The sequence below is a fragment of the Diplotaxodon limnothrissa genome, linkage group LG7 (genome assembly GCF_057381915.1).
Source record: "Diplotaxodon limnothrissa isolate DT_005_m linkage group LG7, D_limnothrissa_male_GT1.1, whole genome shotgun sequence".
Classification (NCBI taxonomy): Eukaryota; Metazoa; Chordata; class Actinopteri; order Cichliformes; family Cichlidae; genus Diplotaxodon; species Diplotaxodon limnothrissa.
In genome coordinates this window covers 51921212-51946738 of record NC_140602.1, presented here as the reverse complement: position 1 = coordinate 51946738, position 25527 = coordinate 51921212, and the positions used below count along the sequence as shown (strand labels likewise).

General features: G+C 40.5%; 3 protein-coding genes across 5 annotated transcripts; 1 reads left to right on the top strand and 2 right to left on the bottom strand.

The window, feature by feature from the left end:
• Positions 1-4934: 4934 nt before the first annotated feature.
• ark2n (arkadia (rnf111) N-terminal like PKA signaling regulator 2n) lies at positions 4935-15243 on the bottom strand. 3 transcript variants are annotated; one of them, XM_085359894.1, is made up of 5 exons: positions 15055-15243; positions 13338-14240; positions 6325-6495; positions 5776-5887; positions 4935-5655 (listed from the first exon to the last, which is right to left on the bottom strand). In XM_085359894.1, exons 2-5 carry the CDS (start codon positions 14170-14172, stop codon positions 5466-5468), a joined length of 1308 nt encoding a protein of 435 aa, XP_085216020.1. In that variant the 5' UTR covers positions 14173-14240; positions 15055-15243; the 3' UTR covers positions 4935-5465. The 3 variants fall into 3 exon arrangements, with proteins under 3 accessions (XP_085216020.1, XP_085216022.1, XP_085216021.1); XM_085359896.1 differs by lacking the exon at positions 6325-6495; XM_085359895.1 differs by lacking the exons at positions 4935-5655; positions 5776-5887; positions 6325-6495 and adding an exon at positions 9678-10376.
• Positions 15244-16007: 764 nt separating this feature from the next.
• On the top strand, positions 16008-20882 carry atp5f1a (ATP synthase F1 subunit alpha). The gene is made up of 11 exons (XM_085358396.1): positions 16008-16131; positions 17256-17334; positions 17513-17682; positions 18068-18241; positions 18567-18733; positions 19280-19580; positions 19675-19899; positions 19969-20076; positions 20171-20315; positions 20427-20577; positions 20664-20882. The coding sequence occupies exons 1-11, from the start codon at positions 16072-16074 to the stop codon at positions 20740-20742; spliced, it is 1659 nt and encodes a 552-aa protein (XP_085214522.1). The 5' UTR covers positions 16008-16071; the 3' UTR covers positions 20743-20882.
• A 1226-nt stretch (positions 20883-22108) lies between these two features.
• hwa (huluwa) lies at positions 22109-25268 on the bottom strand. The gene is made up of 3 exons (XM_085358395.1): positions 24687-25268; positions 23875-24070; positions 22109-22275 (listed from the first exon to the last, which is right to left on the bottom strand). The coding sequence occupies exons 1-3, from the start codon at positions 25266-25268 to the stop codon at positions 22109-22111; spliced, it is 945 nt and encodes a 314-aa protein (XP_085214521.1).
• Between the last annotated feature and the right edge of the window lie 259 nt (positions 25269-25527).

The following is a 25527-nucleotide window of genomic DNA, read 5'->3' as shown; positions in this document are numbered from 1 at the left end:
TGGAACAAAACATGTACAACACAAAAATCCTAAGTGGCATCATTTAGTGTAAAAGGACATCTGCAAGATGAAGCGCAATCATTTCTGGCTTTGAGAGTGAGCCAGCACATTCACTGCTCTGTGAGGCCACCGCTGCCCTGTGAAAATTAGCATACAGCTGATGTTCTGCCCCGAGGGTGGAAAGAGCTGGCTAAAGGGCTTTAGTTTTTCGTTAAAGGGCCCCGCAGACTGCATTGCTCCACTCCCTCATTGTCTTCTTCATGTGAACTCCATATGTCCCCCTAGTGGCAGGTGTTACAGGGTGACCTCTGACCTGGCATGCTACTTTGGTGGGTGAGGATGAACCTGCATTGTTCACAGTCAGGCAGCCGTCTAGACTGCTTGGCCACAGAATAAAATAAACAATGAGACATCTTGTTAAGTGCTATACCTATGGTGGCAGTTATACAGTACTAAGTCTTGTGACACCCTTTAAATATTTTGTTTCCAAGGAGCCAGACGCTTGTAATTTCTTTTAAAAGTGATCTTGAGCAATAGTTCTCCAGGCTTCTGAAGATCTGTTAAAGTGTCCTTGGACATTGTCTGCTTTTTCACTCATTTTCAATCCAGGCCTTGTACGTAACCATTTTGTTTGTTTGTTAAGTCACTTAACACTGACCTATCAATCATTCAAACACAATAAAGGATACTTAACTTGAAGGTTGAACTAGTGTTGTTGTTAAACCAGTTTTGTGGCAGACAACCTAGAAAGAACTTGAAGTTGTAAACACATAAATTGTTCCCATTTCTTTATTTGCATATAGGAAAACTGTCAGCTTGACGTGCGTAAAATTCGATTTCTGCACTAACAAGGCCATTTCCAAAAAGATATTAGCTTAAAACTTGGCAGATCTTGGTGTGGTGTGCAGTGTCTCCCTAAAACAAATTGAGGAAGCTCGACAAGTGGAGTACAAAAGAAGAAGCATCAGGGCTAAAAAAAAAATCTACAGCAGATGAGCAGCATCTGAAAGTCATGTCCTTTAGAAGTAAGATGGAGAGATTCATCTGGGCCTTCACTTCATCCATCTAATGTTCACTGAATCATAAATGGTCTTAATGGGGTCGCTATCAAGGAGTTATTCTTAAGGAAGAGAAACAGGCAGAAAGGTATGTTGAGGTATGCCAAATTACACAAGAACTGGACTGAAAACCAGTGGCAACACGTCTTATTATCATGAATATGTACCAAGGACGTCAGGGTAGAGGTACAGCAGTGAGTGTCAACAGTCATCTGTAAAACACAATGGAGTCATGGATTGGCCTCCCCAGAGCTTGGACCTCAAAATTATTGAAGCAGTGTGTGATCATCTTGACTGAGAGCAGAACAAAAGGCAGCCAACGTCCAAAGAGAGCTTTGAATGTTCTTTAAGAAGCCTGGAGAAGGATTCCTGGCTGTGTCGAAATATAAAGGTGGCCATACCAAATATTAATTTCAAGCTATTAGAACTGTACGAACTATTTGTCTTATATACTGTGTTTCATGTGTGCATGTTTCAGTAACTCACTTATATTGTTCCCTCTTACCTTATAGTTATATTTCATGATGAAAATGTAAAAGGAATGAGGGTTGGCTCGAGACTTGTGCACAGGACTCGACAGATAAGAACACTCAAACAACACTCACAGTAAGCAAGAATTCAGATCAGTCTTGTAATGACATGATTTAACATTTTTAGGGTGAACTGTTAAAAGTGAAATTCAAATCGCACTTTATGCTAAAGTTGTAAACATACCTGAAAGGCTGAAACGTGTCACCATCCTCGTCTCAGATTAATTACACCACTTTGGTCTGCCAGAAAAGGCAAAAATCTGTGACTGGTGTCAAAATCTTGACACCAGTCACAGCACACGAGCAAAAACTGCAAATATATGCTTGTAAAACACAGAAATAAATGACTTGACAAGAGCTCATTAAATAACGGTCCGTTTATTTAGTTTTAAAATAGTTTCTTTTTGTTCTACAGACATAATTTCAAGGAAGTCAGGGACTTGCAGAAGCAACAAAATAAACACTTCTGTTAAGTTAAAATACTGACAGCAAAACGGAGCAAAAACAGAAGAGTGAGGCTGAAATACCGGCAATGACGATAACATCGGAGATGAGGATGAAAGATGCCACCAAACATGCTATGTGCAACCAGCATCACTGCCGTGGTTTCTACCACACTTATATCACTAAAGACACAAGTGATGCCTCGCTAGCATTTCATAATAGTCCCACAGAAAAACAGCAAAATGGTTTTTGCAAGCTGAAGTGTTGTGGTACAGAGTTCTTACAGTGGTAGATGTATATAACAGAAAAAACTGGCCAAGTAAAACCAAATATATATTCAACAATATATTCAATTTGTAACTATATTCGATCTTTTCACAGCAAATTCACTGACTTCCAAATGAAGAGATTCAGATTCACATAGTAAATTTCTAAGAATAAATTGGGAAATAAACTGAGAACATAAGCTCCATATAGACTTTGGTTTAGATTGTTCAAATTTTATCTTTCTGTGACCAGCAGAAGTTAAAATAAATCTATAATTATCAAGCGTCACTTAGGAAAGTGTATGTTATTAAATATGCAATTACAAGAAATGTGTTAAAATAGCCTGTAAAGCTATTGATTACATTTTTTTTAGCCAGCGTGGCTGCAGTACTGCATGAAGACAAAAGAAGACAGCAGGAAAGAGAGCAAGCAGGCCCTGAGGATCAGGGTTGAAAAACAAAAACAGAAAACAGTTTATACAATAATCATCTCATCTATAAATGCCCCATAACTCACACATTGGGCATAAACTCAACATCACTTTTACTCTTTTTCTATAGATATATATGTATAGATATATGTGTGTTTGTGAAATTAACATCTATTATTAAAATATTTATTGTTGCGATAGCAAAATCCGCTGCTTTGTAAGGTAAAAGAATAAGCTTTAAACCTTTCTAAAAGGAAATAGTGCACATTTCAAGGCATTCAGGCCATCTTGCTTTGCAGTATTCATTGGAAGATACAGTTCCTCAGTTATTATAAAGGGGTCCCCAGAGATTTAAAGGAGTTTGCATCCATTCAAGGTAAGCATGCAAACAATAAGTACAACCAGCCAGCACGGCAAGGACATACATTCACTGATAATTAAAGTCGCCCTTGGACACTCAAACACTGTAACAAAAGTGTGGCTTCCAATGCATCTTTGAAAACAAAAACAGCACTGTCGTAGTGTTTTGTAGCTTGGACTTTTTTTTTTTTTTTTTGCTTATTTTCTTCCCAGGCTTCAAATCACAGGTGTGCAATTAATTTCCCCCAGGTGTCACATGACAAACTTGAATTCTTGTGGAGGGCCCAAAAAACAAGACACCCCTAACCAAAAATAAAAAGTTTTATTGTTCCTGTATTATAGTGGCAACAAACAAAAACTGAAATTTTAAATGAAGTGACTTCTTCAGAAATGTTTATTGGCATTCTGGTGATGAGTAAACATTAGATGAGAAGATCGATAACCTGACTGTGTGAAGCTAGCGGCCAGTTAGCTATGTAGAAAGAATAGAGACCAAGGAAACTGCAAGCATGCTCGTGTCCATCTACTTGACCTATTTATTTCTGACCATACTAAAGGTGGAGAAACCAACTCCCAAGTGTCTTAAACCTGTATTCTTTTTAACAGCCGGCAGCAGGTGACTCCTCTGGCTGCAAAAAGACTTCTGGTTGTGCGCGAGCCTATCGGAAAACAGCCGTTAACCTGCTTGCTCTGTAATCTCACTGAACACTTCCCTGATGACTTCATGGGCTCCATCACTAGTTTCAGGTCATACAGAATGAAACATGAAGCTCATTTTGTAATTTATGGTTTACATAAGGAGTATAAAAGGAGGATAAATGTTAATGACTCGTCAGTCAAAGACCAATGTGTACGCAGTGTCCGGGGTTTCACACTACAGCATGTAAAAAAAATTTTCTTTTATTTTTTAACTACTCATACTGATATACCATGTGTTAACTAGTAAATGCAAAGGAACTAGTATGTGGCTCTTGGAGAGAGTGTTTCCCTGATTTCTGTCGAGCGAATATAAATGGACTGCAGTCTTAGTTTTTATGTTTTGTCACCCACCTAAAACACCCATCACACAATCATGCATCCAGCACTATCACACAAACAGTCAGATGCAGATTACACATTAATGGGAAGATTCTGGAGTTCAAAATTTTGACCCTTTTGACATGTGGCTAGATGGAGCTAGGAAATCAAAAAACCCGACTCTCCAATTATGGGATGCCTCACTCTCTGTGTGGCTCTGAAGATTAAAGGTCTTCTACTGATTGGAAGATCAGTGATCCAATCCCTGGCTCTTCTTCATGTCGAAGGATCCTTGGGCAAGATATTGAACCCCGAGTTCCCATTAATGCATGCATGTGCGAGTGCTTAGGCATGGACAGAAAAAAAGTGCTTGTATGAATGTGGGTGAAGGGAAAAGAGCGATAAATACAGTCCATTTACCACTCTACCTCAAGAACCACATCCACCTAGCTCTAAACTGCTTTATTTTTTTAAATAGATTTCTGTTACCAGTCTTCTCATCTAACTCTCTAAAAATAGTGAAAGTTTCCCTAAATATCCGATACTTCTTTTCAAATGAAGCAAAGCACTCACTGACAGCATCAGAGCATGGGTTGTACACCGTATAGTAAAACAATCTATAAAGGCAGACGGATCTAAATGCAAGTCCAGTGGCAAGACCTTTGAAAATGGGGGGGGGGAAAAAATAGAAAATTACCCTTGACAGATACAAAGTAAACTTTGTCATTTATCTATGGTCTACTACTGTACAACAGAAAGTGTACAAGCTGCCATTCTGTTCTGACCTCAGGTGGCTGCAGATTTAAAAAAAAAAAAAAAAAAGCCAAATCAATTCTGAAAACATTTCATTCAAAGTCTGTAGTGAAGCAGGTTCACAGCCATCTCATGATACTGACCTGCTCTAAAGCAGCAACTTGAAATGTTCACTATACGGCTTGCAAGCACATGACACACTGCCTATATCTGGTATTGAAGGGTAACTGAGGTATTAAATGAAGGGAAGATATTGCTATCATTACCAGATAAATCATTCTTGTACATTTCCACCTTCACTTGAGGTGCTGTGCCATTTAGATGCAGCTAAAATTCATAGCTGACAAGCAAAGGTTCAGGGAATCACACCAGTTGAATGGCTTTGATACATGATTGTTCAACAGTAAAGTTAAAAACAAAAGAGTGCTTTGGAGCAGGAAGAGCCCACAAGCGGTTACAGGCGAGGCCACAACTCTAGAAAGGATTCAGTTTAGCTTTAACGTGGAGGACAGGCAAGATGGATGAGGAGCAGTTGGGAGGAAGAGGTGTGTAGGGAAAAAAAAGTCTTCAGTGTATACGTTGGGTTTTTTTTGTTTTTTTTTTTTATTAAAGTAGGTATTTGTGTCCGCCGTCCTCGTCCAGCGTGAGGTCCACCACTTCAGGAGGGGACACCCAGTTGGGCTGAGGGGAAACAGTAGTCCAGAGCTGTGATTGATTTGTGCTGTTTAACTGCTCCCCTGAGTTCTCTTTCCAGGAGGACAAACTCTTTATGACCCCCCCGCAAGGATGGGCGCATCTAGATTTGAAAAGGAAAGAAAAAAAAAAAGTAAAAAAAAAAAAAAGTAAAAAGTTGAATTCAGTGGAGAGGTGGGCAGTAACAGTAGAATTTTACAGTTTCCCCACTGAAAGTCTTTACCGTGCTTTTTCTTGCACTCCGACTATTTCCACCTCACTGTCAGAGGAAACAATGTTAATCTGGCCCTTGTGCTGAGAGCTCTCCTTGTGCGACAGCTCTGCCTCCATGTGGCCTGAAACAAATGTAGAGGAACACAGTCATGCTTTGTGAGGAGGGCCGAAGCAGTAGAGCGCTTCAGACCTCGCTGACACGTGAAGACAGCAGCTGCTTTGACACAGACACACAAAAAACACAAACCCCAACACAAAACAGAGATGAAGCTGACAGTGGTGTTTGTAAAACTGACTGGACAGCATGGAGTGACACATTAGATGGCTGCCTTTATATTCATGTTCTGTTGGCTGCAAAAAAGGTCAAGACTTTTAGTAACATCAAATGCCAGCTGGCGGTGTGTGGGATAAAGAGTGCTTCAAAAGTGTCTTGCTGAGATTAATAAGACCGCCTCCTGCCACACGGCACATTTCAGCTTACTGATGACAACCCATGCCTTTAAAATGTCCTGCCTTCACTGAGAGGATTGGAATTTATTATACCGGGTTTGTAACTGACCTGAGGTAGAGCTCAGAGCTCTTATACACCCAGAGTGAGCTGCCATATCCTGGCCTCTGTGTGTTTTTAGCTCATGCTTTATCACCGTGGGCCGGACTGCCTCCACATTCATACTCTCGTGGTTAGAATCAGTGTCTGAAATATCATAGTGACCCACTACTGGAGGCCCGTCTGCAGAGAACAAAGAAAACACTTCATTATTCAAATCATGCCTGGGAATAGTGCGACTTCTGTTTGAATGAGAGACTGGACACTGCTTCCACAGACCCGCTAAGTCTTAGCATCTACAATAGACACAAGAAAACCCCCATTGGTCCCCCGTTTCCCCTGAAGTAAAGGTCTACATTAACTCTAAAATAAAACAATGCATTATACTCTTATAAATGATGGTTGTATTTGAAGCACATCAACAAACCTTTTGTTCTTTCCATTTATTGCTTTTTAAAATAACAGCCATTCACATAAAAACTACACTCGAGTACAGTCGTTACAAAACACATTTCAAAATAATCTTACTCAGTGAATGAAATGTAGTGGGGATAGTCAAAAAAACTAAACAAAACAAAGCCAAACAACAGGAGTGTAACTAGAAGAGCGGGAGCACATAATTGTTCTACCCTGTAAAAAGGAGTCCCTGGGAAAGAGAGAGAGAGACACACAGACACAGACAGACACACACTCTGCTATCCAGACATCTGTGGGTGTGTGAGAGGGGTTTTGTCTGGACAGCATGTACTGTGAGAGAACACTGCCTATGAATAGCTGATATAGGTAGATACTAGGGTTACCAAAGAAACCAAGCACATGCCAATATAAAGGCCATGTATTAGAGATAGAAAAGCACTAATGTAGACCAGGTTAGTGTCTTTGGTAAACAATGGACTGTCCTTGCTGTTGTTTTTAATGCACATTTTGATTTCATGGACAGGCTCTCGTTACTGTGCTGACAAAACTGTTGATTTAAAAGTCATTCTAGTTTTAAGGAGTACAGGAGAGCTGACGCTGGATCTATTTAAATCCGTAATGGCAAAGGAACGCTTTACAAAACAAGCAATCTTCACACAACATGAAACCGTTAGGTCAAGGGAAAACAAGGAAAAAAAATATAGAGATAAAATGTCCCGTCAGTCACCGTTTATCAGCATAAGGAAAAGCTATAGCTTGCACACGTGCTGCTGATGTAAACTAATTTGGCCTTGCACATTCTATATACTAATATACTCGCATGCAAACAGGTGGGGGAAACACGTCGCTTAGCTTTAGGCTCTGTAAAAATGACAGTCATAGGGCTACATATACACATATAGAGAACACTTTTGAACATCTTAACTTTAAATATGATCAGGCCAAAGATTCCTTCATCAGTCTCTGTGATGGTTGTTAGCAGTATTTAGAAATAAGACCCAAATGGTCATCTACATCAGTGAAAACAGTGTGGGGGGGGGAGGGGGGTTCAAGGAGGATTGTTTCCTCCCCCCTTTCAAAGACCACAGGATGTGAACCAGAAGGCCACTTGATCACATAGATCTCACTTTTTCTTTTCTTTTTTTAATTAGAAAAAAATCCGTAAACATTGCCATGCACCATACTGCAGCTGTATTACTGCTCTATATCTGCACGTTTGATGCCTGGGTTTTCAGTTTAAAGTCAAGATGCGAATACGCAGTGCCTGGTGGGGACACTGGATAAACTGGCAGACCAGTGCAAACAAAATTGAAGTAGACAAATACCCATTACTATAATATGACTGAAGATTTGAGGCCAATGCAGCCAATAGCCACAACAAAAGAACCCATGCCTTATATGATGTTATAAAATCTACACCTAAGCTACTAAAATAACCACAAGTTTTCTTTTCCAGATTCCTCAATCACTCGTTTCATGTTACTGCGCAAATGCAGTGCCAGCAGCAAATGTAACAGAAAGGCCTTTATTTAAAAATGTAAACACGTCTAATCCTTAATATAGATTTTTAAAAAAGCAAGAAATTGTGTGTGTTAGTATATTGTGTTTATATTTATAGGCATATCTATGTTTAAATGTTCTGTTAGTAAAGCTATGCCACCAAAATAAAGGTTGTCACAAGATTTTCCTGAACTGTTTACAAGCAAAGTGCAAACAGTTCAAGACAAACGGGGGGTATGCAGTGGTAAACCTGATTCTTAAGGAAACAGCACTATAATGCTTTACCCATCATGAGTTCAGAATGACAAGGCACATGCTATTACACAGCAGCACCCCACTTAACACTGCAATGATGGCTACCCATCATTATAGTTCATATGCTGAATGAAAGAAATAAAACAGTTACTCTGTATGTGTCAAAGAGGGTATTCAGCTGGTGCTGAAAAAAACGAAAGAAAGAAAGCAAAGCAATACAATAAGAGCCCTGACTCAGTCTATTGAGAAGCCATGTTTCCGTGTCACAGATGCTGCAGAAATCAAATAGGTGAGTTGAATTTTTCTCAGTGTCAAATCTCACAGTGATTCAGTGCCAGCACACATGCTGAGCCTCAGGGGCCCGTGCTACTAAGCAGGATTCCAAGCTAGTTTCAGGTTTTCAGGGTTCCCCCGCTTCCAAATTCAGTTCCTTCTGCGGGTACACTGCCACATTAGACCACACCAAAATACACGACCTCCTGAGTAGGTCATGTTCAACATAACAGATGAACGTATATAAAGCACCAACTACTGACCAATTGGTTGTCTTTTGTGAAGATCCTTTGGGCTGTACAGCACATGTACTGAGTGGGTTTTATTTCACTTATGCCTGTGAGCATTTGAGCCCATTTCTTCTTTCCATATGTCAAGACTCTTTAACTGATTAAATTCCAGTGCTTAGACCTTATAAAATTTGCAAGAATTTAAAAAAATATTTTACCCGATGTCATTCGATTTAACATTACCCGGGTTGTAGCTGAAACAACAGAGCTAAAATTATCTAAATAAACAACCACAGGTAACACATGAATTTGAAGAAATACATCATTGTAATTCAAGTTATATTTTCTTGTTTGTCAGTGATGGAGCATCATCACTAATGGGCCTTTTAGTAAATTGCACATTCACACAAAATGCAATTTTATGCCAATTTTTCCTCCTGGCTTTTTGCCTGGATTACATTTTTAATTTTCTTCATATCAGGATTACTGTTTGTTCTGACTTTAAGTGGCTATAGTCCCATAGTCTTTGCAGTTGGTCATCTGGTGCCACCATTACGCATGTTATGCGAAAATGCTCATAGCTGGGTTTAATTAAAACAAACAAACAAACAAACAAACAAACAAACAAACAAACAAACAAAAAAAAAGAAAAAAAAAGAAAAAAGAACCCAACCGATTACCAGACTCCATGTGACTGTGTTTGCTAGGCTTAACAAAGCCATATAAAGAAGACATGTTAAACCTGCTTCATAGCACGGGCCCCTGGTCTGCACAGAGTCAAGTTCAAATGACCAGTTCAGGCCCAGCTGCTGCTGCTGGTGGTGTTTCTGTTTAGTGCCCTCACATCCTTGAACGGGTATACCCCATTGCTTTCTGCCTTAACTATCTCTACACTTGCCGAGATCAAAGTAAGAAACTGCGAGGGGTGAAGCAGAAGTGAAATCTAAACATTCAAGAGACCAGGGTCTGGAACACCTAGATTTCCATTCTGAGTGACAACTTCAGGGTGGATGTTGTTGTTGTTGTTTATAGGGGTGTGGGTGAGACTGTTGTTCTCTCGTGCCAACATGTAGGCAGCCATAGTCTCTGCAGACTCTGAAGATGGCAAAAATGAGCTTGGGGGGGAAGGCCGTGCCCCCTGTGAGGCCTGCTGCTGCCCTTCTGGGCCGTCACTCGAGCGCTTGGAAGAATCGTTGTCCGAGTCGAGGTGTGCAAGCTTTTCCATCCAGACGCGGAAGCGCTCCTCGGTCTGACGCTGCATCACAGCAAAGCGCGTCATGGCCTCCTCCAGAACGCTGCCGATGCCGTTCCTGTCCCACGAGCCGCTGTCCAGTAACCCATGAATCTGGGATCCCACTCTGGATCTCTCCGAAGCACGTCTGAAGCCAGCTTTAAAGACATTGAGGCCAAGCCATAAGAAAATACAGTAGCACTTTCATGCTTCGGAGGTGGACTTTTGCATTACAGAGAAAATGACAGTTTGTTTCAGGTAACGTGCAGATCGACTCTTTTCATGCTGATGGACTACATCATGCAGTTGTAGCACTCAAATCTGTGTGCGGGATGTAAAAAATGGCTGAAAACATTTCATGTCCTACAGATCCCTGAAGGAAGATAATTGGTGGTCTGAGGGTGACTGATCGAGTGATTTGGAAAAGGTTTAAGATTTTAAAGTAAATGCAACAACCCAAAGCAAAATAACTTCAAATCTGAGCCGCAAAAGCAACAGACATAACTAAGAGATAGACTTTATATAAACCAAAGTACCTTTACTAATACAAAAACAATTTATTACGGATCATCTATGAAACACAAGAAACTAAAATTTGATTTTAATGTAAAAATGCTACGGTAATAAAATACATCAAGCTATACGCTAAAGAACACAATCATGATCAAAAGATTATCCAACAGTAAACCGAGTGCTTCTCTTCCGTTGGGAGACCTTTAAACACCAGCCTGATAGGAGCTACTTCTGGAGAATTCAACTCACCCAAAAGATTTCTACAACATGTAAGCAAACTCACGGGGTCTAACGTGCATGCAAGCGTTACAATCAGCGTTTGCCAATGAGTGTTTATTCCAGGTAGACACCTCTGGCCCACAGATTCGCAAAAAGCCATTCTCAATTAGATTTGTATATATTTGTATGCATTTACACTTTCAACAGGATGACAAGAACTCACGGTCTCATCTAAGGTGTTGCAAAATCATTTAAAGTATAGGAAAGCACCCAACTACATTTCTGACATGATTCACTGTAGGAGGAGTGAAGTGTGTGATGGGTCAGGACAAAAAGAATATTGAAACATTAAGGAATATTTAGTAAGGACAGAAATGCAGGAAATGCAATACTAAATGCCCAGCAGTTTTCATGTGAATGAAATACTTGCTAAACTCCCTCTAACAAAACAGACTAATTACTTATGAGGTTAGGCAATCTAGTGAAACACAACATTAGATATTGGATTTTATGTCCTTACTCATGTATAAGCCAGTATTTCTACAGCTTACTGACACCAGCAGTGACTGCAGAGTCTTGCAACTCAGTGAGATCATAGTATGTCTATTTAGAGCAAAGGCTGTGTATATTAATGGCTGACTTGTTGAACTGCAGAACTCACAGTAATGGTTACATTAACTCAACTCTTTTTTTACCACTCTGAGCTGGACAATGTTGATTAGACTCCCATAGCAAATCATCAGTAAGAAAGAGTTTCATGACAATGTTTAAGTCTCTTTCAGACATGGGATATGTCAGATTGCTTGCTTTACCATTCTGTTCCAGTCCTGGTTATCACTCATAAGACCCTTTTCCATCAATATCTACTCAGATCGACTCGGATCGACTGGTTTTCCATTACAATTTAGTACCTCCTAATGTGTGTGTAAACGACGCGATTAATATGTGACATGAACGCTACAACAAAGGTGGACGCCGAGGCAAAAATATACCTGCTACTCGGTCTGTGGCTTTTCGCCAGACTCAGGGACCACGGTTTTTTGTAGCCATTGTGATGCTACTGACCAGCTAATCAGTGGCATGCAGTCTGACGGCATCACATTTTAGTACCTGCTCGGATCACTGGAACCCCGGCTGAGCAAGTACGAAAAAGTACCAGGTACCAGGCAGGTACTATGACCTAACAGAAAACTCTGAAAACTGTGGCGAAACGTGCCGAGTCGATCCAAGTAGGTACTAATCGAAAAGGGGCTTTATATTGTTAATTATATTATTAATGTTGCTTAGTTGTTTAAAGCTTCATTGATATAACAGTGATGGGGAGAGCCATGGTATGTGTGTCTTATTTGCAGGATTTCTCCAGCCAATCAAAAAAAAAAAAAGAAAAGAAAAAAAAAAAAGCTTCCAAAGAGGTTTTGACCTACCACCAAAGAACCAAAGAAGAACAATCAGGTGATGAATCTATATTGAGACCATTTTTTAATGATCTTTAATTTACTTTAAGCTTTAAATATAATTTTATATACACTGTTGGTTTATAAAGTGCCAAACAAAGTGACAAGGATACTTTCAACTCTGAAGAAGTGTAATCTCCTTTTTTGAAGACTTTGTTTCCTCCTTCATCATCACAAGGACCAGGTTCTGTATGTGTGAGTGTTTGCTGTAGCAGCTCCCAAATACAGCATATAGACTGTGTGAGAGCAAATGAGCTTTATTCTGGGTTGGAAAAAGTGAAAATTCTTCATCATGGATGTCTTACCAAGACAAATGCTAAGAGAGATGTGCAAAGTTGCAATTTCATTAATGCAACTGCATATATTTTAGACTTGTGTCATACTGACAGTGATATGCAAATGCAGGTTGAACCTACAGCAGCTTCAGCCTGTAAGAGTGACGCTCTGTTGAGACTTCTAGATAAAACTGAACAGAATGATTGTCCAGCCAATGCATTCTAAGATGATGTCTGTCTGACTAAAAACGGTACATGTCTGAAAGGGGTAATGCTGTATTATGACTAGGTGCTGGTCCTCTAAACATATACTGTATACATCTAAAGACAACTTGAATGAATATAGACATGGATGGGAAAATAACTAAGGAAAAAAATGACAAAACAAACAAAGCAGCCCTGTTATTGATTTGATGTTAGGAAGGATTTGTACAGCTGTTGTATCAGTTTAATGATTTGGTTGACAATTTTTTTTTTAACTCATGCAGGCAGACTCTTATGTCTAACTGATCAGTAGTCAATACTTTCTTATGTTGTAAACCAGTACTAGTCTGCAATGTGAGTCAGAGATTTATATGAAATACTAAGTGGCTGCTAGTGGACAGTGATGGTAGTAGTACTGAGCTCTTAAGCATGCGTTGTAAACATCGGTTATTACCTGGAATATCTGTCTTGATTGTCTTGCTACCCCCTGAGGTGTCATCATCCTCATCCTCGGAGGAGCTGGTGCTGGAGTCACAAGTGAGCTCGCTGTCACTTGTACTGCTGTCCTGCAGCAGGTTGTACTTCTTCCGTGCTGCTGCCTCTCGTTTTTGCCTCAGCAGGCGCATTCGCTCCTTGTGTTTCTGACTGCGGTGACCTTTCACTTTTGAAAACTTGCCATTGGTTTGTTTTTCCTGGCCTCCTGCGGCTGCTATCATGGTGGGCTGGCAGCGGTTCTTCTTTGCAGCCATTGTATTTGGAGGCACCTCACTCTCTGAACGTGACCGTCGAGACTTCCTTCCCCCTGCAACTGTGGCAGATGCTTGCATTCCTCCTGCCTGCCCAGGATCACCTGTAGCTTCCATGCTGCCCTCTTCTCCTATGGGAGGAGCAGCACCTTCTTCCCCTGAGGAGAGTGTATCAGAGTCAGCCAGGTGGCCACTGGATGAAGGCGAGAGCATGCAGGGGTTCGAGGAGTCACTCTCGTAGATATGACGAGACACGGGTTTGTCACTTCCTGTTGAGGCATGCTGAGACTCTGGTGAGTCTCTGCGAAGCTCCTTCATCAAGCATGGCATGGACAGGAGACTCTGCTCACCTTCTGTATTCAAGGGGCTGTCCGCCTCCTTTTCCCTTGGGGGCGAACTGGTACTGGTAGTGGTTTCTGTTTTCAGATGCTCATCCTGCTCTGCTTGAACAGAAGCTGTGGCTGATTGAGCTTCATCAAGGCACTCTGAGGGGCACTCAGCATCTACAAATTCTTCTGCCTTTTCTGAGTCAGCCATCTTCATGCTAGTTGAGCCCAGCGGCCAAAGGTCCAACAAGCATGGACCAATGTCCCTGGACAGGACCTCACCTGCTGGAGGAAACGAAGCATCACAAACTTTAGTTAAACAATCTAAACAAACTTGAAAGACAATAACAATTGTTTTTAAACCTTAATTCTTTTAAACAAAACAATTACTTTTACAAAAGAATTATATGAAAAAAAACACAACTTAAAATAAATATCTTGCATGACACATAAATTCTTTACTACAATATTTATTTGGAAATATTTAGGAGACTGAATAATTAACAATTATTACTATAACCGTAAAGTTCTTAAATCAAAGCTATACCCTATACTAAAATAAATAAAAGTGGAATATTATAGTTTACTACTTCTTCCTTTCTAATCCAATTACTGCTTTAAGTATAAAAGCACACAGACACGTTAAATGTCGGACAATATTTGGCCAGAATATGTTTTTAACGGTATTACTAGAAGGTGCTAAGCATCTGCTTTAGTTTTAGATTTCACAGACAGCGAAAACGACCCTTTTAAACAAAGGTTTAAACCCATTAAAGTACCCGTGTAAACTACAGGATGTTTATTTGTTCCCGGATAAATTACTTCAGTTAGTTGTGTCAAGGGCTAGCTGGAACTAGCACACCCTTTTAGCTGCACAGTGAAGCTAACCTCGGTCATAACCTTAAGATTCCCAAACTTGGCGACAGGCAGACGTGGAAAAAATATTCACGTTGCAAGATAGCGGCCTATCATTAGCCTAAAAATGGAAGCGCTACGAATCCAGCCAGAGCTGTAACAAGCAGGATAATGTCAGCAGCTATCAGTCAAAAGCGATAACCAACTTAGCCTTTAAAATAGCACTCGGCTAGTTACAACTTACCGCAGAGTTACTTATATTCTTCTTTTCCAAGTGTCACACTCGACATCTTCAGTAACGTGCAACCTCTCTGATATGTGATATGTAAACTGTGCACCGCTGAATGCACTTGACTTATTTACAACTTGGAAGAATTTGAATGTGTTTTGACGCAGAAGACTCGCAGCTCCGCGAGCCCTGTTTAGCAGTTAGCTGTATATTTTTTTTTAAAATGTCTCCATCGCTCACAAAGCTACGTGCGCCACTTCCGGTATGCGCTACTTAGACGAGCGCCCCCTATTGTTCGGAAATCAGCACTTCTTCTTCTATCGGCTTCTTTCCCCAAAGGGGGTCGCCACAGCGGATCATCTGCCTCCATCTTACACTATTCCGAGCACCATCTCTGTCACCCCCACCCCTCGCCCTCTTTCTCTCTCTTTCCATATATCCGCATTATTCCTTAGGTTAATGATCTGTGGAGGAGTAAGCCACATGTATGTTAAAGTGTTCGCAGAAAGGAAACTGTTATATGTCATAAAAATGGCCTTCATATATTTATGTATATGTATATATGTGTTTTTGTTTTGTTTTTTGTTTTTTTTTGTGTTTTGTTTTTTGTTTTTTTTTTTGTTTGGTTTCTTATTCAACCTTTTCGAGATGTTGTTGCACTAATGTTGTCTCCCAACGAGAGATTGTAATATGTGCATAAATTTAATTAAAGTATGAAAAAAAAAAAAAAAGATCTGTGGAGGAGCCACAGGAGCCATCTTTTAAAAAACATAAAAATTAAACTGAAGTACAGTCAGTATCCAAATGATTTTATTTTACTGTGATCTATGCAGCTACCGACACACTTTTTAAAGGGAACCCGAAGAAATACAACAAAATAAAGTAAAAAAAAAATAAAAACTACAAAAAGTCTGGAGAGTGGTTTATTTTGAAGTACTTCCGGGTTGCGGTGACCTCTCTACAATTTGCTGCCGTGTCCGCCATCCTTCTCTCTCCTCTCCAGGAGCAGGACAGACCTCGTAGGACACCAACATGCTGTCAGTTCGCGTCGCAGCGGCTCTCGCCCGCAACCTGCCCCGCAGGGCTGGATTGGTAAGCACCTCTACTTCTATATGTGACGTTTTTGTTCACTTCTTTAAGGAAAAACAAGAATTTATTCGCACAAAACCATGGCGGCTGTTGTGCGCGCGCACGTCTTTGCATCGGAGGGCACTGGGCCCTTCACAGTGCCAGTCACTGTTGCTAACATGTTTGTAGTTGACAGACAGCAAAACCCAACTTGAGGAGTCGATAAATGAAAAAAAAAAAAAAAAAAGCAAACGCTGGTCCACGTGTTGCACTGCTAGGCGAGTGTCAGTGGAAATGACAAAGCTGTAACTTGGTGTTGAAGGTCAGGTTTGGCCCCTTCGGTATGACAGCTTTAGTCATAATGTATATATCAAGCAAGCTTTGTACAGTTCTTTCAGTACATAAAGCAACATTATGGTAGACATTTCACTGTTCTGGATGGATATTATAGACTCGATCTGTACCAGTCATCGGTTGAGATTGTCCTATGACTCTATGACCTGAAACCTTTTATATACAGTTTGTCATACTTAGAACCAGCCCAACCTTTTATAAAATTTTAATATAGCTGCTGTGATTAAATGACACGGTAATGCATGGTGCAGTAGTTCATGTGTATTCTGTATGTAGCTTTTTAAATTTTATTTCTGCTTGTCACCTCTGTGACTCAGGGGGCTATAGGTGATTTAAATCCAGTGGCAGTGACACCTAAAACAAGTCCAGTCTGTAATCTTTACTTTGGTCACTTATTTTTTTTTGCTGTGTTTTCTGTATTTTCACAATAATTGGTGTTGAGTTGACGGTTGGTAGAAAGGTTCCCTAGCAGCTGGGGATTTTATTAAGTTTATCATCTACTTTTTTATAGACAAAACATTAGACATTTCAAAATTAACAGCACAACAAATCTCAAAAATTATCATACAATGTAATTAATAATGAAAGACGGGGGTTTCATTATTATTTTTTATAATGTTCATTTGGAACGATTTATTCCATGATTGACATCATGACCTCTTTAATTTTAGTTTGCCTAATAAGCTGCCAGTTTATATTTGGTTAGACTGTTTTTAAATAATTAATGATTGAAAACTGCTGTATTTCCAGCCTGGATAAAACTAATTCTTTCGCTCTTTCTTGATGTGATAAAGGTATCAAAGAATGTTGCTGCGGCTTGTGTAGGAGCCAAGAATCTACACACCTCTAGCCCATGGCTGCAGAAAAAAACAGGTCAGTGTTTTGGGAAGTCTGCTTCAGCCTAGAATCTAAGAAATGAATTATTTTGGAACATTTCTCCCCAGCAATGTTTGAGGAAGAACCACTATGTAAAGATCTCACAATATCTGTCTTAATTAGTTTCATAGAACTTTATTAACCCTGAAATGTAAACACTCATTATACATTACAGGCACTGCTGAGGTCTCATCAATTCTGGAGGAGAAAATCATGGGAGCTGATACCAGTGCTGATTTGGAGGAGACTGGTCGCGTACTGTCTATTGGTGATGGTATTGCCAGAGTGTACGGTCTTAGGAACGTGCAGGCTGAGGAGATGGTGGAGTTCTCCTCTGGTCTTAAGGTGACTATCTAAGTCTTACATAATGACCTTGTTTAAATACCACGAGTGAATAAAAATATTTAAACAGTTTCTAGATCATTTTAAGTCAAAGGTGTTTGGAGAATGATAGATTTTTACTTTAGCAGCAAAGAATATCTGTAAGCCACTGGGTAAGCATACTGCCTCAAGTTTAAATCCCAGGTTAATGTGTTGTTCCTTGAAATGATAACCTCTGATAATAAGTGGATCTGTTGGCAGAAAATTGAGTTAAAGATGTGGTTTTGATTAGTCTTTACCCACATACTGTCCTTTAAAATGGATTATTAAACACAGTGGTTGTTCAAGTACTTTGCATGGTAAATTCATGCAAACAAAGGTAATAATGGTTATTTGTTCTCCTACCCAGGGTATGTCTCTGAACTTGGAGCCTGACAACGTTGGTGTCGTAGTGTTTGGTAATGACAAGCTGATCAAAGAGGGCGACATCGTCAAAAGAACAGGCGCTATCGTTGATGTGCCTGTAGGCGAGGAGCTCCTGGGTCGCGTTGTGGACGCTCTTGGAAATGCCATCGATGGAAAGGTACCTGTCAGAAAACCAAGAGAGTCTTGTTTTCCAGATTCTAAATTAATTGCGTCATTGCTTATTCTAGCCGAACAGCACTTGAAACTTCAAATATTATAGTTTATGATCACATGGTTAAATGTAGAGTGTTAGGTATGTTTGATAAATGATTGAAACTGCTGTTTAATAATCTATTAGTAAACTGAGGAGTTGGTTCATTAACTTTCAACTAAAGTTCAATATGTGTAAAGAGATTTTTGTTCACCCAATTTTGCTTGGCCTTTGGCTTTGTGGAGTTGATTGATGGTACACTTGATGGTTTTATACATCATTTTCTCCACAGGGCCCTCTGGGCTCCAAGGTTCGCAGGCGTGTGGGACTGAAAGCTCCTGGTATCATCCCCCGTATCTCTGTGAGGGAGCCCATGCAGACCGGCATCAAAGCTGTGGACAGTTTGGTCCCCATAGGTCGTGGACAGCGTGAGCTCATCATTGGAGACAGACAGACTGGGTAAGAGGCTCAAAGTGAATAGCTGAATACGACAGAGTATTTGATGGGATTTCCAGTCCCTTTTAAGTGCTTCTACAGTAGTGGAAGTGACGCTTCCAAAGAAGGGGTCACAGATACCCTATTATTATAATAAGTTGTTGTTGTGTTTTTTAGCACTTGACCATTATTTTTTTCACAGACAAGTTTTTTTTGTTACTTCATAAATGACATTTTAAACTCATTAGTTCATATTAGGCTAAGTTCTGCCAGCTTTGTTTCATGTTTCGTTGCAGATATGATGTCTCATGAAGCATCTGATTGTTTTTTGTCAGATGGGAAACCAAATGTGCAAAATAATTCCATATATCTACATGAGCTTACATCACTGTGAACAAGGTGTCATTTTTGTATGCTGGAAGCTAGGATTTTTATTGTGTTTATGAATAATGGATTAGAAATACACTCTTTATAATATAATACACTTTTTTTAGACTGTTAGATCTTCTAAAACTGTTCTAAGCACAAAAATGTGAACTGGTGGTTTGTGTATCCTCATTTGTCTTGCAGAAAAACTGCCATTGCCATTGACACAATCATCAACCAGAAGCGCTTCAACGATGGGACTGATGAGAAGAAGAAGCTCTATTGCATTTATGTTGCTATTGGCCAGAAGAGGTCCACAGTGGCTCAGCTGGTGAAGAGGCTCACTGATGCCGATGCCATGAAGTACACCATAGTGGTGTCAGCTACAGCTTCTGATGCTGCTCCACTGCAGTACTTGGCTCCCTACTCTGGCTGCTCCATGGGAGAGTACTTCAGAGACAATGGAAAGCACGCCCTGATCATCTATGACGATCTCTCCAAGCAGGTGAGTTTATTTGGTCTCATGCTACAGAGCGTTTTTTAACACAAGCGTAAAAAACTGTGTTTAAAGTCTGTGTCTGGTTCTTGCTTTCCTGCAGGCTGTCGCTTACCGTCAGATGTCCCTGCTGCTCCGTCGTCCCCCCGGGCGTGAGGCTTACCCAGGAGACGTTTTCTACCTGCATTCCCGTCTGCTGGAGAGAGCTGCTAAGATGAACGACAACTTCGGCGGTGGCTCCCTCACAGCCCTTCCTGTTATTGAGACACAGGCTGGTGATGTGTCAGCCTACATTCCAACTAATGTCATCTCCATCACAGATGGACAGGTCAGTGAGTTGCCTTCCCTCATTTTAATTTGGATCCTCAGCCACCATTAAATATGTTTTCTCCCGCAGATCTTCTTGGAGACTGAGCTGTTTTACAAGGGTATTCGTCCAGCTATCAATGTCGGTCTTTCTGTGTCACGTGTCGGATCTGCTGCCCAGACCAGGGCCATGAAACAGGTTGGTCTTTCAGTCTTGCCTAGTTCTAGTCTCTCAACTGATTTTTGTGCTGGGAGTCTTTCACATTAACTTCATTTTTCCTGTCCATCATCAGGTGGCTGGTACCATGAAGCTGGAGCTTGCCCAGTACCGTGAGGTGGCTGCCTTTGCTCAGTTTGGTTCTGATCTGGATGCTGCCACTCAGCAGCTGCTGAACCGTGGCGTCCGTCTGACTGAGCTGCTTAAGCAGGGACAGTACTGTGAGTATTTGCTGTTTGTATAGAAAATGATGCATCCATATTAAAAAAAAATAGAATTTATCCATTCTGCAGTTGTCTTACTTACTGTGCCCATGAACTTCCATCTTTCAGCTCCAATGGCTATTGAAGAACAGGTAGCAGTCATTTATGCTGGTGTGAGGGGACACTTGGACAAAATGGAGCCAAGCAAGATCACCAAGTTTGAGAAGGCGTTCCTGCAGCACATACTGAGCCAGCACCAGGACCTGCTGGCAAATATTAAGTGAGTTTAACATTTCTAAAGCAGTAGCAGATTCTTTATTTTTAATGCATTGGTTACAATACATCTCAATCTGTTCTTCATTGCAGGGCTGATGGCAAAATCTCTGAGGCATCCGATGCCAAGCTCAAACAAATTGTGTTGAATTTCCTCTCCAGCTTTGAGTAAAGTGGTGCTTTTTGGTCTGGTTGTTTTCATGTTTGCATAGTTCAGTGTCAGTTATACTTTCTATGAACTTAAAAAAAACAAACTCAAAGGGCACTTGATCTTTAAATGTATAGATTTCTCTGAACAGAGAATAAAGTATTCCACCTGACTCAGTTTCCTTTTTTGTTTTTACAGTACTGCTGTTATGTGGAGCTTTTGTATTTTCCCAGTTGCCTATTCTTTAATCATTTACATGTAAGCATTGAGCTAAAGCATTTATTTAAAACTGTAGCAGAAAAAGAACTGCTGCAGTTGTATATCCCTCAAATTTCAAAAGACCAGCAATGCAAATAGTTCTCATTTGTATTCATATGATCATACACTCAAACTTTGTTTCAGTGCCAGGAAATGCATAATTCAGCTTTTTATCAGGTCAGACTCATTATTTGAGCTCAGTTCTTTAAAGTTTCCAAACACTGTTTAAGACAAACTTCCTAGAAACTGGAAGTAAATGGTTGATGAGGATGATCGTCTTGTCGTTGTAACCATATCTCAGCCTAGATCAGTTGTATTAGAGGATAAACATCTAGAGCTCATTGTAAAGTTTTCTAAAGGTTCATCGCATGTGCTGTAGTTGAAGCTTCTTTTAAGATCAAGGCTTGAAGACCTTAAACAGAAAGGAACTGTTTAAATTTTCTGTGACTGAGCAAGATGCATTAATACATACAGCCTGTATTCTGAAAACTGCAAGTTTACTTGAACCACATTGCAGCACTGTTTATGAATACCATTCAAGCCAGTGTCCTTTTATTCTGTGTTATTAATCTACTGCAAAGACTCGGCTGCCTTTTTATTTAGACATTTTTAAAAATAAGCACAATCCCATCACAAACCATATCACCAAGCGCGCCCTCTGCTGGTCAGGAGAGGCAACTGGAACATGCCGAAACAAAGTATGTAAACATGAAGTTGTTTTTTTTATTATAAAGATTAACAATTTCATCAATAGGTACTTTATTATATTTTACTACAGATCAAAGTGAATCAAAGAATTTCAAATCAACTGTGAAACTGATTGTTATGAAAATGTTTGTGATACTTAGAACCAGCCCACTGGGCCAGTGCATGTGAAACTGAGATGAATTAACTAACATCAGTGAAGCGTGTTATCAGTGCACTGACAACATTTGATAGTAACTGAAGTCAAAGTGAAGAAGAACATAGTCTGAACAGGTTCTGTGGAAGAGTGAGTTTTACAACAACAAAAACTATGTCAGTTTGTTTAAAGTGTTAAATAGTGTTAATGAGACAAAGAAATTCTAAAAAAAACAACAAACTTAATGGAATAAATACATGATACACATTAATAAACATTAAAAGTACAAATTTACACCCAGTACTGTTTCATGTGGATTGCAGGTCTGCGATGTTTATGTTTGGGTATATTATTCTGTTTGACATAGCAGGGGTCATAATAATCCCACTCCAGAGCTGAAGCCAGCACTCCGTTGGACAGGCCGTCACTGTCTGCAGACAGAATCCGCAGGGAGACCCCTGAAAGGAATTGCATTTCCACTTTAGATGTTTATTGGATCAAAGGTTGTACTTTGCTGCACAGTCTGTTTTCAGTGATTGCAAAACTGGAGGATTCATATCACACAAACTTTGGATTTTTATGTGCATGAATTACACTCCGATATCTTTTCTTCGTCTGCGGTCAAATTCTATGTGGACATTCTTCGTAGTGAAAGGTCAACAAGAAGAAAACTTTCTAATCTTTCCAAGAATTTAGTGTAGATATTACTGTCCGTGATCACTAGTCTACAGATTTCTGCAATTATTAAAGCAATTATTCACACTTAGACACTTCATTAGGTATATCTAACTAGTTCTGGATAGGACTGCCTTAATTCTTCACGGCATAGATTCAACAGAGTGCTGGAAAGATTCCTCAGAGATTTTGATCATTATTGGCATAGTAGTGTCATACGGTTGCTGCAGATTTCATGCCTAAGGTGCTACTGATTTGGATTAAGTGCATGTAGATTTCAGGTGATTACAGTGAATTCATCGCCATGCTCACAAAACCAGTTTCAGATGATTTGAGCTTTGTGATATGGCACGTTATCCTGCTGGAAATAGTCAGTAGAAGATGGGCACACTTTGTTCATAAAGGGATGGACACGGTCAGCAACAACACTCAGACAGTCTGTGGCATTTAAAAGTTTGCCAGTATCCCTCACACCATTGTACCACCAGCCTGCAATGCTGATACAAATCATGGTTTATGCAGCACATTCTTACGCTACCATCTGAATGTCACAGCAGAAATCGACCAGGCAACATTTTTCCGCTCTTCCTTTGTCCGATTTTGGAGAATCTCTGAGAACTGTGGCCTCAGTTTTCCTTAGTTGCCACTCCTAAAGAGTGGCACCCAGTGTGGTCTTCTGCTGCTGTAGGCCATCTGCTTAAAGGTTTGATATGTTATGCCTTAGAGATGCTCTTCTGCATTTCTTATTTGTATCAAGCGGTTATTTGACTTACTGCACTCTACCCATTCTCCTCTGACCTCCAGCATTAATAAGCCAGTTTCACTCAGAGAGCTGCCCCTGACTGGATGTTTTCTCTTTTTCAGATCATCCTCTGTAAACACTCAAGATGTTTGTGTGGGGAAAAAAATAAAAAATAGAAAAATAACAGAAGATCAACAACTTCTAAAACATCCTGGCACTAACAACCACACAATGTTCAAAGCCAATTAAATCACCTTTCTTCCCCAAGCAAATGCTCAGTTTGAACTTCAGCAGGCTGTCTTGGCCATGCTTGCCAAGAGTTGCTGCTATGTAATTGGCTAGTCTTTGTATTTCTGAGCAGCTGACAGATGTACCTGACAAATTTGCCAGTGAGTGTACGCATAAAAATCATGGGTCAGTTTCCTGACCATTTCTGGGCTACAATCAAAATTTAATATGCCAACATTTTCTTATTTGTCTAGAAACTGGTGGATTTAATTTAAGAGTACTTTCAGTCAGGAATAAAATGTGTTTTCAAAATAAATGCAAGCCCCATTTCATGTATGGATCAACATCAGTTATTGAAGACATTTGTATACAGTGAAGTTGTTGTAGTGGTGATCATTGTGAGGGGAAGTACCTGCACTTGCTCCAAAATCACTATCCAGTCCAGGACCCGCTGCAGACGCGTTCAGACAGGACGCCTCTGAATGCAGGTTGGTGTACTCGCACTCCATGTCTATCTTGTCAACCCTGCACCCTGCAACACCTGGGTCCACACCTGGCAGCATCTCATAAGTACTGCTCCTCCGAATCAGACCCACAGATTCGGTCTCCTGCAGAAAACAAAGGGATACAAAAAGCTGCTCATAAGAACACGATCTACTGCACACACACACACACACACTTCAAGGATTAACATCTTCCAGTGATAAACTGCATCACATCACACTTCATTCAAGATAAAATTAGACTTATTTCTTCTATATGCCAAAATACTTGCAAATATATTTTGCAACATCTAAAATAACCCCAAAAGATCTTAAACGTGCAGGCAAACTATATAGCAGATAGATTACCACCAAACCAGTGCTGCCCAGGGCTTTGGACTCCACACAACCTTCAGAGATTCCTTGTGTAACAACTTTCTTTGGTATATTTTTATTTTACAGATAGTTTATTTGGTAACATCAGAGCATGCAACACAAAAGCAGTTACTAATGGGAGGGTTTTGCTGCTTCTAGTGAGGCCTTAAACTTCTCTTTGCATTTGTACTTAATTCAGCTACCACACACAGGAAACCTGTGCACACAATGAGCGGTAACAAGGGGGTTAACGGGCCCTAAATTGGGTTAATTAAGCCAGTTGCGCAGTTTGAAGTATTTGCGACTCAACGTTTAATACTTTGTCAAAAAAAAAAAAAAAAAATTGGGGAAAAACCCAATTACTCACCATAGGAGTGTTTGGAGGAACAAGGTTCACTCTGGTTTCAGTCCCTGAATCGTGCGGTAAAACTTGTGCACTCCTGCGCCAGCCTGTTTTGCTGAGGCTGTAGGTCCGTGAGCTGGAGGCCAGGTTTAGTCTCGGGGTAAAACAAGCTTCTGGAGAGGTTGCCCGGATGGTGCTCGGCGCTCTCTGAGACCCTGAACCTGTAGCGCCATCTGGCCTCAGAAGCCGGATCCTGTGATCCAGACCGATCCTTTCCCTGGAAGAAGCTCTGGAAGAAGTAACGGGATGAGGGAGCACGGGCTCTGATAGCGATAAATACGCTCTCCGCCCGTCTTGGCGCAAAGGAAACGCCACATCGGACAGTCTGACTCTCTGAGGAGACCGCAAAAGCATCTCCTCCATGCGTTCTGGCCACAGACTGATTTTCTTCTTTGACAGGATCAGTAACTTGTAACCCAGCAAGAGGCAGTTCAGCAGAAGCAGAACGACCACGCAGGGAACGAGCAAGAGAACGACTAAGGTCAGACTCGTCACAGGGTTCCCTTCAGTCAGACTGGATGCTGTGGTTTCACTTACTTGCGACATTTCATTCCTAAACACATGGAGGCTGAATTTCGGAAAACTTCAGATTACAGGCCGTCTGTCTTTACACAGGTGGCTCGATCTCTTAAATCAATGTGGACTGTCTTTTTTTTGTTTGCCAGTATTTTCTATCTGATGCCATCCTGCATCTCAAATGTATGCAGCCTCCAAATATGAGTGTTGTCCTTAATCATTCTTGTCTCCATCACTGTAGGCATGCGCTCTCACTGCTATCAGAGCACTGGCTTTATTTGACAGGACT

Excerpts from the sequence above, each read along its gene's own strand:
- atp5f1a (XM_085358396.1), top strand. The coding sequence starts at position 16,072 with ATGCTGTCAGTTCGCGTCGCAGCGGCTCTCGCCCGCAACCTGCCCCGC. Across the intron at positions 17,335-17,512 it reads ATGGCTGCAGAAAAAAACAG|GCACTGCTGAGGTCTCATCA; the intron begins GTCAGTGTTTTG and ends TATACATTACAG. Across the intron at positions 20,316-20,426 it reads GCTTAAGCAGGGACAGTACT|CTCCAATGGCTATTGAAGAA; the intron begins GTGAGTATTTGC and ends TCCATCTTTCAG.
- ark2n (XM_085359894.1), bottom strand. The coding sequence starts at position 14,172 with ATGAAGATGGCTGACTCAGAAAAGGCAGAAGAATTTGTAGATGCTGAG. Across the intron at positions 6,496-13,337 it reads AATCAAGACAGATATTCCAG|ACGGGCCTCCAGTAGTGGGT; the intron begins GTAATAACCGAT and ends TGTTCTCTGCAG. Across the intron at positions 5,656-5,775 it reads GGAGTGCAAGAAAAAGCACG|ATGCGCCCATCCTTGCGGGG; the intron begins GTAAAGACTTTC and ends TTTCAAATCTAG.
- hwa (XM_085358395.1), bottom strand. The coding sequence starts at position 25,268 with ATGTCGCAAGTAAGTGAAACCACAGCATCCAGTCTGACTGAAGGGAAC. Across the intron at positions 24,071-24,686 it reads TTCCTCCAAACACTCCTATG|GAGACCGAATCTGTGGGTCT; the intron begins GTGAGTAATTGG and ends TGTTTTCTGCAG. Across the intron at positions 22,276-23,874 it reads TGATTTTGGAGCAAGTGCAG|GGGTCTCCCTGCGGATTCTG; the intron begins GTACTTCCCCTC and ends AATTCCTTTCAG.